General features: G+C 43.9%; 1 protein-coding gene across 2 annotated transcripts in view; it reads right to left on the bottom strand.

Moving 5' to 3' along the window:
* The window catches only part of btbd9 (BTB domain containing 9), a 376,867-nt gene that overhangs the window by 47,057 nt on the left and 312,423 nt on the right, over positions 1-17,387 (bottom strand). For both annotated transcript variants that reach the window (XM_008125190.3, XM_003215917.4), the window contains one exon: positions 7,692-7,796. In XM_008125190.3, coding sequence (XP_008123397.1) covers positions 7,692-7,796 — 105 coding nt within the window. The remainder of the gene's footprint in view (positions 1-7,691; positions 7,797-17,387) is intronic.

Here is a 17,387-nt window from a genome sequence, read left to right as displayed (position 1 = left end):
GATGGGGAAAGCCTTTACCTCTGTTTATGTTAATGGCACATAAACATAAATTGCCTGTCCTTATTAATTGCATATTGACATTGAATGTTTGCTGTAGATATGTTCTGTAATCCGCCCTGAATCCCCTCAGGGAGAAAGAGCGGAATATAAATAAAGTGTGTGTATGCATGCGTGTGTGTGTGTGTATGTATGTATGTGTAAACATATACATATATACATAATAGAATGAAGGAAGAGCGTGAAATAGGAAGAGGATGGAAAAATGGGGTTATAGACAAATAACGTGTATGGCTTAAATGTGCAAAATCTACTCATATAACAAAGTATATTATTAATTAAAAATTAAAAATAAGGCATGCTTCTTAATATACTATGTACATGCATACATACATACATAAGCATAGAATCATAGAATCATAGAATCATAGAATAGTAGAGTTGGAAGAGACCTCAAGGGCCATCTAGTCCAACCCCCCGCTAAGAAGCAGGAAATCGCATTCAAAGCACCCCCGACAGATGGCCATCCAGCCTCTGCTTAAAAGCTTCCAAAGAAGGAGCCTCCACCACATTCCGGGGGAGAGAGTTCCACTGCCGAACAGCCCTCACAGTGAGGAAGTGTGATGAGTCATGGGCCATGTAGTCCCGCTCATGGCACTGTAGTGCCAGATGAAGAGGAGAACTTGGGTTTTTCACCGTCTCAGTCAGAATTGGAATCTTCCCAGCCAGATTTGGGAACCTTGCACCTGCAAGAGATTTGTCTTCCAGAAGTCTGTCAAACAAGCCCTGAGCCTAAATCTCCTGTGTTTTCTCGCCACGAGTTTTGTAAACAACAGAGAGGAGTTCAAGCGGCCTCTCGCAGGAGTGCTAGGATAGCTGCTAAGAATTCAGCTGATTAAGCCTGCTTTCCATGGGAAACTTTAAGGAGTCATGCATCTGGACTCAGAGATTAGCTTTCGTTTCTGGTTCCCCAGAGGACTGCTCTTTGGTGGGAAAACTAGACCCTATTTAGGTGTTTTGCCCACAAAGGGTTCTTGCGGAGTCAATTCGTCAGCTACTGGAGTAAGTTGTGTGTGGACAGCGCGCTCCGTTTCCAAGCCTCGTTCCTGTTTCAAGCCTTGTTCCTGATTCCAAGCCTTCGCTCCTGTTTCCAAGCCTTCGTTCCCGTTCCCAGCCTTGTTTACCTCCACGGACCTTGCCTTGTTTTCCAGGGCTCAGCCTTGCCTTGTTTTCCGGATTTTGCCAAGTAATTCCACGGATCTTGTTCTTGCTCCTCGTTACCTTGTTGCCTTGAATCTAGCCTTGTGTTCCAAGTATCAAGTTATTTCCTAGCCTTGCTCAAGTTCATGGACTAAAGGACCTTGTCATCTCCCCTCACTTGCCTGGCAAGTGAGTGTTTCGGTTATTGGATTACAACTTTGGACCTTAATATTTCATATTGGACATTGTTTCTTGGGACTAATTTTGACCTTTCCTGAAAGGTCTACTTCTGGACTATTTCATACACTTGCTTTTATTAACTTTATATATTTCCTTAATAAAGATATTAGATAGATTCTGGCCTCTGTGTATGGTTATTGGTGCTCTGTAGCCTGGGTCGTGACAGTTTGACTCCGCCACCCTAAGCACCAATTAACCTAGGCCAGAATGTCTACCGGAACCGTGCCGGGTGGCCAGCCACTTAGCTACACCATCGACAAGGAGGAAGTGGACCGCATCCGTGATAAGCTCAATGCGCAGGAGGGAGAAATAAAGGGATTGAAGGAACGCGGAATCCGTCTCCCGGCCCTGGCATTGCCAACCAAGTTTTCTGGAGAAGCTTCTAAGGTTCATGTTTTCCGTCGCCAATGCCAGGCTTATCTAGAGGCCCGTGCTGCCGAGTTTCCCCAAGAAGACATCAAGGTGGCGTGGATTTACAGTCTCTTGGACGGGCCAGCGGCCAACTGGGCGACGGCACTGTTCGACCAAGTCTCCCCCCATCTAAGGTCAGCGCAACATTTCTTGGACCACCTTAAGGCGACCTGGGGAATCGAGGACAATTTGGAGGCAGCCGGCCACAAACTCCGGCGCCTCTCCCAAGGGGACAGACCCTTGTCCCAGTACATAGCCGAGTTCCGAGTGCTGGCCCACAACACCGGCTGGAACGATGTAGCCCTCAGAGGACAATTTCGGGAGGGTCTCAACATTGAGATGCTGGAAGAAATCTCCAAGGTGGATCCTCCCCATTCTCTTGAAGCACTCATTGATCAATGTTTACGAGCTGAAGTCATGCTTGCCAACAGAAAACAATGGGTCCGAGGCCAGAGCGGTAGGACTGGGGTGAAACCTCCCGCTCCCACCGGCGTCCAGCCGCGTCCAGTATGGAGACCCCCGCCACCAGCCCCATACCCCAGAGGGAGCGAGGAGGTGCTGATGCAGTTGGGCAATGTGCGTCCCAGGTTAGATACCGCCGAGAAGGCCCGCCGCCAACGGCTAAATCTCTGTTGGTACTGCGGAAACGGGGGCCACTTCGCCAGAGAGTGCCCAGCCAAAGGGAAGCCCGCCGCCCGTCTGGCGGCGGCGTCCTCCACGGAGACGAAGACGTCTGAGGCGGCTGGCGCACAGCCGGCGGGGGAAGCCAGCGACCGGGCGTAGAGAGGCTCGCCAACCCGGTCAAAAAACCCACTCAAGAGCCGCCAACCGGGGTCCTATTTCTTCTAGTGGTCACCTTGTATTCAGCAAAAAAGGGGCCAGTCATGGTCCATGCCATGATAGACTCAGGAGCCACAAACAATTTCATTGATAGAGAGTATGCCGACTCTCTGGGATTACAATACCATGACTTCAAGAATGCCCGTGTGGTGCAAGCCATCGATGGCCGCCCCCTCAAGACGGGTCCCGTAAGCCAGTGGTCGGAACCCACCAGAATGTGGATAAGGGAACATATGGAAGAGATTTCCTTCTTTGTTACCGAGGTTCCCCATTTCCCTGTGATTTTGGGAATTCCATGGCTGACACTTCACGACCCAAGCATCTCCTGGTCCAACAGAGAACTGCAGTTTGCTTCAAAATATTGCCAAAACCATTGCCTTGTAGCCAAGGTCTGCCATGCCACAGACACTGAACCCATTATCACCTTGCCCAAGAAGTACTCAGAATATTGGGATGTATTCAATGAAAAAGAAGCCGAGAGATTACCCCCACATAGACCTTATGACTGTGCCATTGACTTGGTGGAGGGGGCCCCGATCCCGCGAGGACATCTCTACTCCCTGACTGAACCGGAGCAAGAAGCTCTCAGGGAGTTCATAGAGTCAAACCTTCGCAAGGGATTCATCAGACCCTCTCAATCCCCAGCCGCTTCCCCAGTGATGTTTGTGAAAAAGAAGTCAGGGGACTTACGCTTGGTGGTGGACTATAGAGCATTGAACAATATCACTAAGCGGAACAGCTATCCCCTGCCCTTGATCTCGGACCTACTAGACCGACTTCGAGGAGCCAAGGTCTACACCAAGCTGGATCTTCGGGGGGCTTATAATCTAGTTCGCATCAGAGAAGGGGACGAGTGGAAGACCGCCTTCCAGACTAAATTCGGATTATTCGAGTCCCGAGTTATGAATTATGGTTTATGTGGAGCTCCCGCAACGTTCCAGCATTTTGTCAATGACATCTTTCAGGATTATCTAGATCGGTTCTTGATCATCTACCTGGACGATTTTTTGGTGTTTTCTAGATCACAATCAGAGCATGAGAACCACGTCAGAATGGTGTTAAAACGATTGCGGGATCATGGACTTTATGCCAAGCTGGAAAAATGCGCTTTTGATCTACAAGAGGTAGATTTCCTGGGGTACCGCGTCTCACCACTAGGGCTCTCCATGGACCCGGCAAAGGTTTCAGCAGTATTGGAATGGCGGGCGCCAACCAACAAGAAAGAGGTGCAACGATTCTTGGGGTTCGCGAACTATTACCGCAAGTTCATTCCAGACTTTGCCCGCTGGTCTGACCCAATCACCAGCTGCATCCGTGGAAAACAGCCTTTCCGCTGGACAGATCAAGCAGAGAAAGGGTTCCAACAACTAAAGAAATTATTCACGTCCCAGCCAATCCTTCAGCATCCAGATCCTGAAACCCCTTTTGTCGTGCAGGCGGACGCCTCCGATGTGGCAATTGGGGCTGTACTCCTACAACCAGTGGGAGATCATCTTCATCCTTGTGCCTTTTATTCCCGTCAATTGACCGCACCAGAGAGAAATTACACCATTTGGGAAAAGGAACTATTGGCCATAAAGGCAGCCTTTGAAACTTGGAGACATTGGTTAGAAGGGGCCAAATTTCCCATTGAAGTCCATACTGATCATCGGAATCTAGAGCATCTAAGAACTGCCCGCAAGCTAAATCAAAGGCAACAACGCTGGGCTTTATTCTTTGAACGTTTTAACTTCCAAATTCATTATGTAACCCCAGCCCAGACCAAGCAAGCAGATGCTCTGTCACGGAAACCGGAATATGCTGCAGGGCGCAAGGAGACCTTTGAGTCCCAGCTGCTACAACCCGAGAACTTTGCGACGCTCACAGTGGGAAACACCAAATCCACTCCCATTGAATCAACTTCCCCTACTCCAGGACCCCTTTGTGCTCAGGAAATCAGGGCTAGTCAGCAAGCAGACACCTGGGCACAGGACCAACTTCGCCAAGGACTACGTTTTCCCTTTTCGCTTAAGGATGGGCTACTTTGCTATAGAAATCATGTTTACATCCCCCCAGGACCGGGCAGGGAAAAAGCACTTCGTCTGTGTCATGATTGCAAGCCAGCAGGGCATTTCGGGCTATTTAAAACCATGCATTTGATCCTAAGAGATTTCTGGTGGCCCAAGATCCGCAAGGATGTGGAAAAATATGTCAACACCTGCCCAGTATGCCAGCGCTCCAAGACAAGAAGAGAAAAGCCCTCAGGGCTTCTGCATCCCCTCCCTACCCCATCCCACCCATGGGAAATAATCTCTGCGGATTTCATCACTGATCTACCACCTTCCTGTGGATTCACCACGATCCTAGTGGTGGTGGACCTTTTCACCAAGTTAGCCCATTTCATTCCCTGTGATGGCCTTCCCACGGCCAAAGAGACTGCAGATCTATTCCTCCAACATATTTTCAGATTGCATGGATTGCCCAAGAGTTTGGTCACAGACCGTGGGTCCCAATTCACCTCTCGTTTCTGGAAAGCACTACAAAGACTATTGGGCATAGACTCTCGTTTATCTTCGGCTCATCATCCCCAAACAGATGGGCAAACTGAGCGCACCAATGCCACTTTGGAACAATACCTTCGCTGTTATGTGAACTACCAGCAGGACAATTGGGCTTCCCTGTTATCGCTGTCAGAGTTTGCTTACAACAATGGGGTCCAGGCTTCTACTAAAGAAACGCCGTTCTTTGCAAACTACGGCTTCCATCCACGTTTCTTTCCCCCTGTCATTGAAACCTCAGAAGTTCCCGCAGCAGAGGACTGGCTGCAGGAACTCACAGCGGTGCAACAACTCTTGCTCCAGCAACTAGACCAAGCCAAGGAGGACTATAAACGTCACGCGGACAAACATCGCCAGCCGGGCCCCGAAATCAAGGTAGGAGACCGGGTTCTTCTATCCACTCGCTTTTTGCCCTCCCATCGCCCTTGCCGGAAGTTAGATGCCCGTTTCATTGGCCCCTATCCAGTGGTGGCGCAACTTAACCCCGTGACTTTCAAACTCCAACTTCCGCGCTCAATGCGCATTCATCCAGTGTTCCACCGCTCCCTACTCCTTCCGGCGGATGGTGTGCGCCCTGATACCGACCGGCCGGCCCCCCCTCCTGTTTTGATGAATGGGGAGGAGGAGTTTGAGGTTCAGGACATTTTGGATTCTCGCTTTCACCGCCGCCGCCTACAATATCTCATTGACTGGGTGGGTTTTGGCCCCGAGGAACGCTCTTGGGAAGACATTTCCACAGTCCATGCTCCTGATCTAACCCGCCGCTTCCATCAGACCTATCCCGCCAAGCCGCGGCCTCGCGCCTCGGGGAGAGAGTCCCAGTTTGAGAGGGGGCTTGAGGAGGGGGATAGTGTGATGAGTCATGGGCCATGTAGTCCCGCTCATGGCACTGTAGTGCCAGATGAAGAGGAGAACTTGGGTTTTTCACCGTCTCAGTCAGAATTGGAATCTTCCCAGCCAGATTTGGGAACCTTGCACCTGCAAGAGATTTGTCTTCCAGAAGTCTGTCAAACAAGCCCTGAGCCTAAATCTCCTGTGTTTTCTCGCCACGAGTTTTGTAAACAACAGAGAGGAGTTCAAGCGGCCTCTCGCAGGAGTGCTAGGATAGCTGCTAAGAATTCAGCTGATTAAGCCTGCTTTCCATGGGAAACTTTAAGGAGTCATGCATCTGGACTCAGAGATTAGCTTTCGTTTCTGGTTCCCCAGAGAACTGCTCTTTGGTGGGAAAACTAGACCCTATTTAGGTGTTTTGCCCACAAAGGGTTCTTGCGGAGTCAATTCGTCAGCTACTGGAGTAAGTTGTGTGTGGACAGCGCGCTCCGTTTCCAAGCCTCGTTCCTGTTTCAAGCCTTGTTCCTGATTCCAAGCCTTCGCTCCTGTTTCCAAGCCTTCGTTCCCGTTCCCAGCCTTGTTTACCTCCACGGACCTTGCCTTGTTTTCCAGGGCTCAGCCTTGCCTTGTTTTCCGGATTTTGCCAAGTAATTCCACGGATCTTGTTCTTGCTCCTCGTTACCTTGTTGCCTTGAATCTAGCCTTGTGTTCCAAGTATCAAGTTATTTCCTAGCCTTGCTCAAGTTCATGGACTAAAGGACCTTGTCATCTCCCCTCACTTGCCTGGCAAGTGAGTGTTTCGGTTATTGGATTACAACTTTGGACCTTAATATTTCATATTGGACATTGTTTCTTGGGACTAATTTTGACCTTTCCTGAAAGGTCTACTTCTGGACTATTTCATACACTTGCTTTTATTAACTTTATATATTTCCTTAATAAAGATATTAGATAGATTCTGGCCTCTGTGTATGGTTATTGGTGCTCTGTAGCCTGGGTCGTGACAGGAAGTTCTTCCTGATGTTCAGGTGGAATCTCCTTTCCTGTAGTTTGAAGCCATTGTTCCGTGTCCTAGTCTGCAGGGCAGCAGAAAATAAGCTTGCTCCCTCCTCCCTATGACTTCCCCTCACATATTTGTACATGGCTATCATGTCTCCTCTCAGCCTTCTCTTCTGCAGGCTAAACATGCCCAGCTCTTTAAGCCTCTCCTCATAGGGCTTGTTCTCCAGACCCTTAATCATTTTAGTCGCCCTCCTCTGGACGCTTTCCAGCTTGCTCTATTGATCTGTTTTATATAGAATTAGAAAAAATAAAAAAACTAAATTTTCAACTAGATAAATATTTGTTAAGCCTTTCGTTTTTAGTTGTATGATTTACTGTGAGCAACTGTCACTTGCATCTAATATATCAGAACATGATTAGAGCCCACTTCTTCTGTTCTCACAAGTAACCATGTCTAGAGTTTAGGATTTGGACCCAGAATCTGAAGCTCTAGGATGCTCCTAACTTAGCCATATTACCACCTTGATCTGCCCAGTGTTTTATTTCAACTGTCACTCATTTGCCAAAATTCAATGCCTCACTTTAAAAATCTGATATATGGGAGTCTAAGGTGCATGCAACCATGCAACTTACTTGCAGGAAACTTTTCTGTCAGCTACCATGGTCCACTGTTGCTGATTTGTAGAAACTTCAATATAATAGCTGTAGCTTCTGTCATCACAATCCCAGAGAAGTAACCTGCATAAATCAACAAAGAATTCAATGTCATTTCATGTATTTATTTCACAGATTGTGAACCATCTTTGGGTATCCCTTTTGGTCAAAGAGGACACAGAAACAAGCAGATTCAGTTGTATCTCCTGCTCCCAATAACTTACTAAAACCAGTACAGATGAATATCCAAAAATATCATATAAAGAACATTTCAAGCCCTAAGTGGCTTAGGGCCAATACTCAGGGCAGCACCTCTCTTTCAATATAGTATGCCTGCCTGAGAACTGATATCTACTGGGGAAACCTCCTCTGTGTCCCATCATTAGAGATTTGACAGTTAAATGAGATGTTAGGATTTAAAACAGAATTAAAGACTTACCGTATATACTCAAGTATAAGTCAACACGAATATAAGCTGAGGCACCTAATTTTACCACAAAAAACTGGGAAAACATATTGACTCGAGTATAAGCCGAGGGTGGGAAATGCAGCAGCTACTGGTAAATTTCAAAAATAAAAATGGTCTCTACCTCTTTCTTTCTTTCCTTACTTCTTGCGTGCTTGCTTTGCCTTCTCTTTATATGTCCTGAGACCAGTTCTGTACAACATTTTTATTAATGACTTAGATGAAGGATTAGAAGGCATGATCATCAAGTTTGCAGGCGACACCAAATTGGGAGAGATAGCTAATACTCCAGAAGCAGGAGCAGAATTCAAAATGATCTTAACAGATTAGAGAGACGGGCCAAATCCAACAAAAGGAAGTTCAACAGGGACTAATGCAAGATACTCCACTTAGGCAGAAAAAATGAAGTGCATTACTAGATGCTGGGGTGCCACTTTTGGGTTTTTTTATTGTGGTGCTCCTGCATGAAAGCAGGAGGAGGTTGGACTATCTTGCCTTTAGGAGCCTCATCACCATCATCATCATCATCATGATTATTAAGAGGCTGGGTTGCCACTTATCGGGGCTTTTAATGTGCTTTTCCTGCATGGGAGCAGGAGGGGGTTGGACTACATGGCCTTTGAGGGTCTCTTCCTACATCATCACTACCACCATTATCATTATTAGAGACTGGGTTGCCACTTGTTGGGGCTTTTATTGTGCTTTCCTGCATTGGATCAGGAGTGGGTTGGACTACATGGCCTTTGGGGTCTCTTTCTACATTAATGTTATTATTGTTAGGGTATAATGAAGCTCTGTATGTGTTAAAGAAAAAATTACACTGCTGATCATAACAAGGAGGAGCTAATCTAGCAGCTAAGCAATTAAGTTTGGACCACACCCGGTGGGGTGTGCTTGTGTGTGTATTAGCTTCTGCTCCTGCTTTCGGTTTTGCTTTTTGGATCTCTCTCTTGGAAGAAGAGGCTGGAGAAGCCATGCTCTTTGTATTTTACAATGCTTTTTGCATCTTGAAATGCTTGCAAGGACTATGTAAGTTTGTTTTACTATAAGATTTATAGTAGTAATAGTAATAATAATAATAACAATTATTATTATTATTATTATTGCACTTCAAGTGGAATTCTGCCTAGTCCAGCAAAGACACAATAACTTCGCACAGTTGCAAAAGGAAAAGAAAATAAACTTTACTCTTTATAGCAGAGTCCAAACATAAACTTGCAGTGTTCCATCAAAACATAAATCTTATAGTAAAATAAATTATTATTATTATTATTATTATTATTATTATTATTATTATTATTAGAAGTCAGGTTGCCACTTGGGACTTTTATTGTGCTTTTCCTGCATGGGAGCAGGAGTGGGTTGGACTACATGGCCTTTGTGGGTCTCTTCCTACTCTACCTCCATGCAGCATGCCTCCTCTTGGTTTCTCTTGAAATCCACAAGAAGCATGTGGACAATTCCAACAGAAAGAAGGAAACCATGAAAATGAACAAAATCTGGCTACCAATATTTGAAAAACTATAAAATCAAAACAGTAAATAAAGAGCAAGACTCAAAAAACGGGGGAATTCCAAATAAGAATCAATCAGTGTTGTGGCTCAGCTTTTGCCTGTATGTGATTCTGATGTGCCTTTGCATGATTCTGATGAAGATTCTGGGTTTTATGTGCTTAATGATGGGAATCAGGATGAATTTGGGGATGACTCTGATGCTGGGAATTATAGCTGCATTCCAGCTGTGGGAAATGAAGAGCAGGGAGCTGTTCCCATGGAAATAAATCAGGATGTTATTTCTAACAAACAATTTCAGGTGCCAGGAGTGGAAAAGGGAGGATACTGCTTTGCCGCCTGATAATGAGTTCCCTGGCCTTGGCGCTGGAGATCTTGATTGGGCTTCGAGACTGGAATTTCGGGGGGTGAGGCATAGCCAATAAACAAGAGGTCTCGGGCTGTGGCCCAGGCTGGAGAGCAGCTGCAATGAATCACTCTGACCAAGAGGTCATGAGTTCGAGGCCCGCTCGGAGCCTATGTTTGTCGTCTTTGTTCTATGTTAAAAGGCATTGAATGTTTGCCTATATGTGTAATGGGATCCGCCCTGAGTCCCCTTCTGGATGAGAAGGGCGGAACATAAATGCTGTAAATAAATAAATAAATAAATAAATTTCGGGGGGTGAGGCATAGCCAATAAACAAGAGGTCAAAGGGAAAAGGAATGCCTTTATGTCATACTTTTAAAACAGTCTGTTTGCGGGGAGCTCTTTGTCAATGCAACTCCATCGCTTGGTCTAAAAGCAAGTTTGCCTACCTGTAATATCTTGTGGATTTATCCTGTGTGCTGGGACTTTTGGGCTTCTATGAAAAGGACTTCGTTCTATGCTTCATGTACCTATGGACTTATTGCTTACAGCCTTGATTTTGTACTTATCTTTTGGAACTGACTTTTACTCTTTTAAGAACTATCTTTTGCCTATTCTAAATAAACTACAAAAGACTACTTCCTGTGTGTGGCTTGATGTCTTCAGCAAGGTGAAACTAACCTGACGTGCGACAGTCAGTAAGTGAGGTTATATATTTGTGGAATGTCCTGGGTGGGGGAAAGAACTCTTGTCTGTTTGAGGTACTGTGAATGTTGCAGTTTGCCACCTTGATTAGCATTTTATGGCTTGCAGTTTCAAGGCCTGGTTGGTAGCTGCCTGGGGGAATCCTTTTTTCAGAGGTGTTACCTAACACCTCCCAACAAAGGATTCCCTCAGGCAGCTACCAGCCAGGTTTTGAAGCTGCAAGCCCATTCAATGCTAATCAAGGTGGCCATTTGCAACAGTCACATGTACCTCAAGCAGACAAGAGTTCTTTCCCCCACCCAGGACATTCCACAGATATATAACCTGCCATAGGTAAAGGTAAAGGTTTCCCTGACGTTAAGTCCAGTCATGTCTGACTCTGGGGGTTGGTGCTCATTTCCATTTCTAAGCCAAAGAGCCGGTGTTGTCCATAGACACCTCCAAGGTCATGTGGCCGGCATGACTGCATGGAGCGCCGTTACCTTCCTGCTGGAGTGGTACCTATTGATCTACTCACATTGGCATGTTTTCGAACTGCTAGATTGGCAGAAGCTGGAGCTAACAGCAGCCGCTCCCGCAGCTCCCGGGGTTTGAACCTGGGACCTTTCGGGCTGCAATTTCAGCAGCTCAGTGCTTTAACACACTTCGCCACCGGGGCTACCATAGATGTGGGCAAAATGTCATGAGAGAATGATTCTGGAACATGGCCAGAGAGCCCGGAAGAATCACAACAACCTATGCCTTCTCTCTCTTCTCCCTCCCTCTCCTCCTGCCTTACACCCAGTATGGCAAAGACAACACAGGAGAGAAACAGAAAGAGAGAGAAGGAAAAGAAGAGGAAAGATAAGAAGAGGAAAGAGGAAGAACTGAAAAGAAGTGAAGAGGAAAAGGAAGAAGGAAGGAGAAAAAGAAGGCAGTGAAAGAGTTCAGCAGGACTTGCCTCTCTTTTGCAGCCAGGCAGCAGAATGGGAATGGAAGGAAAGGGAAGGAGGAGGAGGGAGCAAACGCAGCCTACAGGAAGCATGCCTTTGCTCCCTTGCACCCCCTCCCCTCCTGCCTCGCACCCAAAATGGTAGCACAACCAGGAGAGGAATAGAATGAGGGAGAAGGAAAAGAGAAAGGTGAAGGTGAAGAGACTTGTGACTTTGCAAACAAGAGAGAAAGAGAAGGGTGGCGCGCAAGCAAGGAGGAGAAGGGCAGCGCATGACTGTTGTGCCCAGAGGAGAAAAGAGGCCTTCCTCTCCTCCTCTCTCGAGCCAAGGGTCCTGGTCTTTATGCCCCACACTTTCCTGCCAGGACCCTCACCTGAGTATAAGCTGACTGGCGCTTTTCAGCCTTAAAAAAAGGCTGAAAAAGTCGGTTTATACTCAGGTATATACGGTATCTCTTCAGCAATCCTATCTGGTCAATTTTAAAATGTTAATTTCATACAAACATGTATTGGTATTTATGATTTTAATGCATTTTAATCTTTATTTTATGTCTTCTAATATGTATTCTAGTGGTCCATATAATGTTATTATTTAGCTAGGATTCCTTTTGCTGGGATTAACAATGGAATTCAGATTCTAGATTTAAAGGTACAAGGAAAGCAGAATTCTGTGTAAACAGTTATGGCTTAGAATACATCTTCCAGATTTATTCATTTTGTTCTTTATGTAAATCAGTCTATAAAAAAAATGCTTCAGTTTGAAAGTATGAATATTATTGTATCTAAAAACTTAAGATCAGTTTGTGATTCGAAGATAAACAGAGAATAAAAGAAGAGCAAAACTATCTTTATTAAGGAAAGAAATGTTTCATAGCACAAAGATATCATTGGTGGATTTCAAAAGATAGGACTAATGGAAAGAGAACTTGCTATCAGATTTATTGACAAAGGAGAAATGCAGAAAATCAGTGATTTAAGTGTACACACATAATCTCCAATGCATTCTTTCTAATGAGAATTTATCTTAAAGCATAGTTAGCTATGACTATTGATAACTGTCTTCACCTACTCAAAGTCTCAGTGTAGATTTCTTTGGAACCAATAATATGCTTTAAAAGGTTTAGGAGACATTATTTTAATAATATCTTATATAAATGCTTTGATTGGCTGAATCCTATTGATCAGCAGGAGTTGAGTTTACAGCAACAAACTGCCCTCTTTGTTTCTGTCCTGAGACAAAATTCAATAATGTTTTTGAAAACTCTGACTATACTATTGGATCAACTAAAAGAGAGCCAAAAGATTTTATTCACCATACTTTAAAATAACTGCTCTCTCATCTGTCCGGAAAACATTTTAATTGGCATTCTAATAGGAAAGCCTGCATTATCTATGTCATGGCAAGCCACACTGTGCTGATGATATGTTTCTAACTTATTTAAGGTTTTAATTTACTATTAAATCCAGACTTAAAACACCTATACCTTCTGCTTTTCCACTGAAATGACAATTCCAAGAAAAGGTTTCTTGTACTTTGTATTCTTTTTTGATGAGAGCTCACTTAGCAACACAGAGTGACAGGCCCGTAGCCAGGATTTTGATTTGGGGGTGGGGGTGGGGGGCTGAGTCTGAGTGAGAGGATCTACCCTAGCAAATCTTTTGTATTGTTATCCCAATACCCCCATGCATATGGGATATATTGAGCACGGTGATCAGATCATGATATGAATAAACATAAAAGTTTAAATAATAAATGTAAGGCCTTCTCACGGACCACCCAGCTACATGCCTGCGGAGTGATTTTTATCACTTCATGTTCTAAGGAGAAAATGTCTCATACATTGAATATGACAACACACAAGTTATTCAATGCATTTAACATAAAAAGATCCTTCCCAAGTTGGAAGGGGCTCGGGAAGCTACTGTAAACAGCAGAGGACAAAGAGAAGTAGTGCTGTGACTATTGATGCAAGTGGAATTGAGCCATTAAACATTGCTAGTAAGTTTACCAGCTGTTAGGATTTCTGGGAGTTGAAGGCCAAAAACATCTGGGGACCCCAGGTTGAAAACCATTGTCTTAGAGTGTCACCAGAGCTGGCCCTAGGTATTTTTCAAGTGTAGGCAAACAGAATTTTGGAGCCCCCCCCCCAACCAATCACTGAAAAATAAAAGCATTGGATAAGTGAAAATAAGGAGGGATTAAGGAAAAGCCTATTAGACATCAAATTACATTAAGATTTTACAAATTAAGCACCAAAACATGTTTTACAACAAATCAACAGAAAAAGCAGTTCAATATATGGTAATGTTATGTAGGAATTACTATATTTGCGAATTTAGCACCAAACATTGAACAGGGATATAGGGCAGTGTGGATTTAGATAACCCGGATAGCCCCCGGTATATAAAAAACTCTAAAATCAGGACAATAAATAAAGAACAACACTCTGAAAACAGGAGAAATCCAGACATTCGTTCTCACCAGGAAGGCGTTCGGGCCTTCCTGGCAAGGCCTCACCAGGAAAGCCTCGCCAGGAAGGCGTTCGGCAGCTTCTCTGCTCTGCAAAGCCCCGAACGCCTTCCTGGCGAGAAGGAAGGCGTTCGGGCTTCTCTGCTCCCCAAAGTGGCGACCTCAGCTCCTTCCTTGCGGAGGGAGGCGCGGCAGTGGAGGCAGGCCACGGGAGACAGGAGTTGCCTCGATGGCACCCTCAACAAGTTGGCGCCACAGACAACTGCCCAGTTGGCCTGGTGGTTGAACCGCCTCTGAGTGTCATGATAGTTAATGCGTGTCAATACTGCACATAAAGAGGCACCAGTAGACTCTTTTTCAGTGTTCTTTGATTAAACAATTTAAAATGAGGCAAGAGGCTGTCACTCCCAGGTTGGAAAATATTCAAGAAAACTATGAAATGGCCGAGAACAACTATAAGTAGGAGTTATGGGGGGAGGCACTGACAGGCAGGCAAATAGGCAGAGGCTTTGTGTGTGTCTGTGAAGAACTTATTAGTATTAAGGAAAATGCCCTTTAATTCGGAACCTGGTTTACTTTAGCTATTTCTTAATAATAATAATAATAATAATAATAATAATAATAATATAATTCCCACCTCAATGTTAATAAAAATAAGAACCCCTGGACTTCTCTGTCTAGATGTCTTTAACATCTGCTTGGGCTACTACAGACTGGGTGAACAAGACTATACAAAGACTGTTGCAGAAGCCCTTGATAAGTAATAATTCCAGAAGCTAAAATAAAAGGCTTTCTGAAATGAGACCTTTAGTTCTCTGTGCTGACGTTCTGCGAATTAAAAATTTAAAGCTGATTCAGTCGCTATTCCCAGAGGCATAATTCCAGACTTGGTCAGAAGAAAGTTTCGGCTATCTGCAGTTGTGCTTTCTCGCCCACCACCTTTTTGTGTAGTTGCAAAGGTCTTCTGGCTGCTTTAAGCAAAAGTGTAGCTAACTTGCTTATTAAAAATGTGTCAAGTTAAGGGCAAAATCTTAGATGCATGATGAGCAGAAGCACAGATATAAATCAATGTAACATTTTAAATTGCAGACTAAATCTTTTGAAGGATCACAAGTACAGGCAAAGGGGAAAAGCATTTTTTTTCAAGGAATCTAATTATGTTTTCCAAGGGAATCCTTTTCATCTCCGGGGACTCTGCAGTTTTCTTAATTCAAATCTTCGAAGATAATAGGAAGGGTATCAAAATGCAATTATACTCAATAGGACAACAGCAGCAGACTTTCTTAAATACAACCAAACTGGTGGGCATTTGTAACAAAACAGTTGTGTAGATGTAGCTCAGTTCTGGAAACAACATAATGAACTATTTCTAAAACTTATCTAGTGTTAAGTGCCAGATGCTGTATGTCATACTTACTGTATATACTCAGGTATAGATCAAGAAATTTCATTTAAAATTTCAATCCCAAAATAGCCATAATTTTGGCCCACAAACCTTTTAACTTCTACATCAGTATATACAGTAAGTCTTAACTGCTTCAAAGCTGCTATGTTTGGATGAGAACATACAGTATGGGTCATTTCTAAAATGTTTAAATATAGAATACTAAAGAAGCATTTAGCTCTTCTATGCCTTCATCTGATGTATGAAATACTATCTTCAATAGGCAACTATATACATATATATGTACATGGGGTTAGAGCCCTTGTAAAAAAATGGAACACAGTGGCAATAACATGTAAAAAGTACAATCTGTGTACAAACAGGCTGTAACTTCCTACAGAATGAACACAGAAACCACTCACACAACCCATTAACCCCAATGAAAATTACTATGAGAGGGGCAAGCTGCTCTTTTTTTGTGCAAGCAAAAATATTTTATAACAGATTTTTTATTTCGCATTTCCACAACACGATCTGAGTAACTGGAAGAGAAAGAAACTATATATTACACAGAATTCAGTCTACCTGAGCTGTCATTTCAAACTACTATGAAACGTATCACAGGTGGCTGCATAAATATTCACTATTACACACTGGGCACATGGGCCACATTTCACCAACATAACTGATCTTTTAAATGTATTCCAACCACCTACCACAGCAAACATCCTTAAAGAAGTTGTGCTATGATAAACTAAAGCTGAAGAACACTATGATAGATATGACAGAAATATGGAGCAAGAAATCTGAGCAGCATATATCACCGGGGGGGGGGGGGGGGGTATGTTTAAGGCAAACAGAGGCTTCCTATGTTAAAACCAAGTCCATCCAGCTCAATTCCTGAAATATCTATAATACTAAACATTTGCCTCAGTAGCATCTTGTTAGAAGGTCATTAACTGAAACAGATAGCAGTGAGTTTTGCCTTGCTTAATTGATCTTCCTTTCATAACAACATCAGGCCTAGACTTTTTTTTTTTCGTGTCAGGAGCAACCGGAGTTGCTTCTGGAGTGAGAGAATTGGCCGTCTGCAAGGACGTTGCCCAGGGGACGCCCAGATGTTTGATGTTTTATCATCCTTGTGGGAGGCTTCTCTCATGTCCCCGCATGGAGCTGGAGCTGATAGAGGGAGCTCATCCGCACTCTCCCCGGGTGGGATTCGAACCTGGCAGCTTTCAGGTCAGCAACCCAACCTTCAAGTTACGAGGCTTTTATCCCCTTGGCCACTGGGGGCTCCTAGGCCTAGACTATGTTATACATTGATTAGAATACTTCTCTCCTGAATAAATGTACACTCACTGAAGTTGAGCATCCCTTACTCAAAATTATGAACTCCAAAATATCACACAATCCAAATTTTCAACATGCACAAAATTATTAAAATCATTGTATCTAAATTAACATTCAGGCTATGTCTATAAGATGTATATGGAACATAAATGAATTTTGTGATTAGACTTGAGTCTCATTTTATAGGGTCTCCAAGTGATTTTATGGTACGCTTCGTCTGGAAATTACCGTAAAATCACCCCAGGACCTACTAAATTTTTAGAGAGGATACTGTTATAGGAATTTTCTAGGCCCTCTAGGGCAAGACTATGGTAACTTCTAGCAAAAGGTAGTAATTTTAATAGCTTTTGCTATTATCTGGGATTATCTGTTCCCCAACAAGTTCAGGAACCAATCTCCTATAGATAAGGGAATTGTACTGTACTTCTAACCATTATATTATCAGTACTCTTCATCAGATGATATATTTTTTTAAAAAAACATCCTTTTCTAATATCTCAAAGAAGTTTGTT

The sequence above is a fragment of the Anolis carolinensis genome, chromosome 1 (genome assembly GCF_035594765.1).
Source record: "Anolis carolinensis isolate JA03-04 chromosome 1, rAnoCar3.1.pri, whole genome shotgun sequence".
NCBI lineage: Eukaryota > Metazoa > Chordata > Lepidosauria > Squamata > Dactyloidae > Anolis > Anolis carolinensis.
The sequence above is the reverse complement of the archived record's forward strand: the minus strand, read 5'-3'. Positions and strand labels throughout refer to the sequence as shown.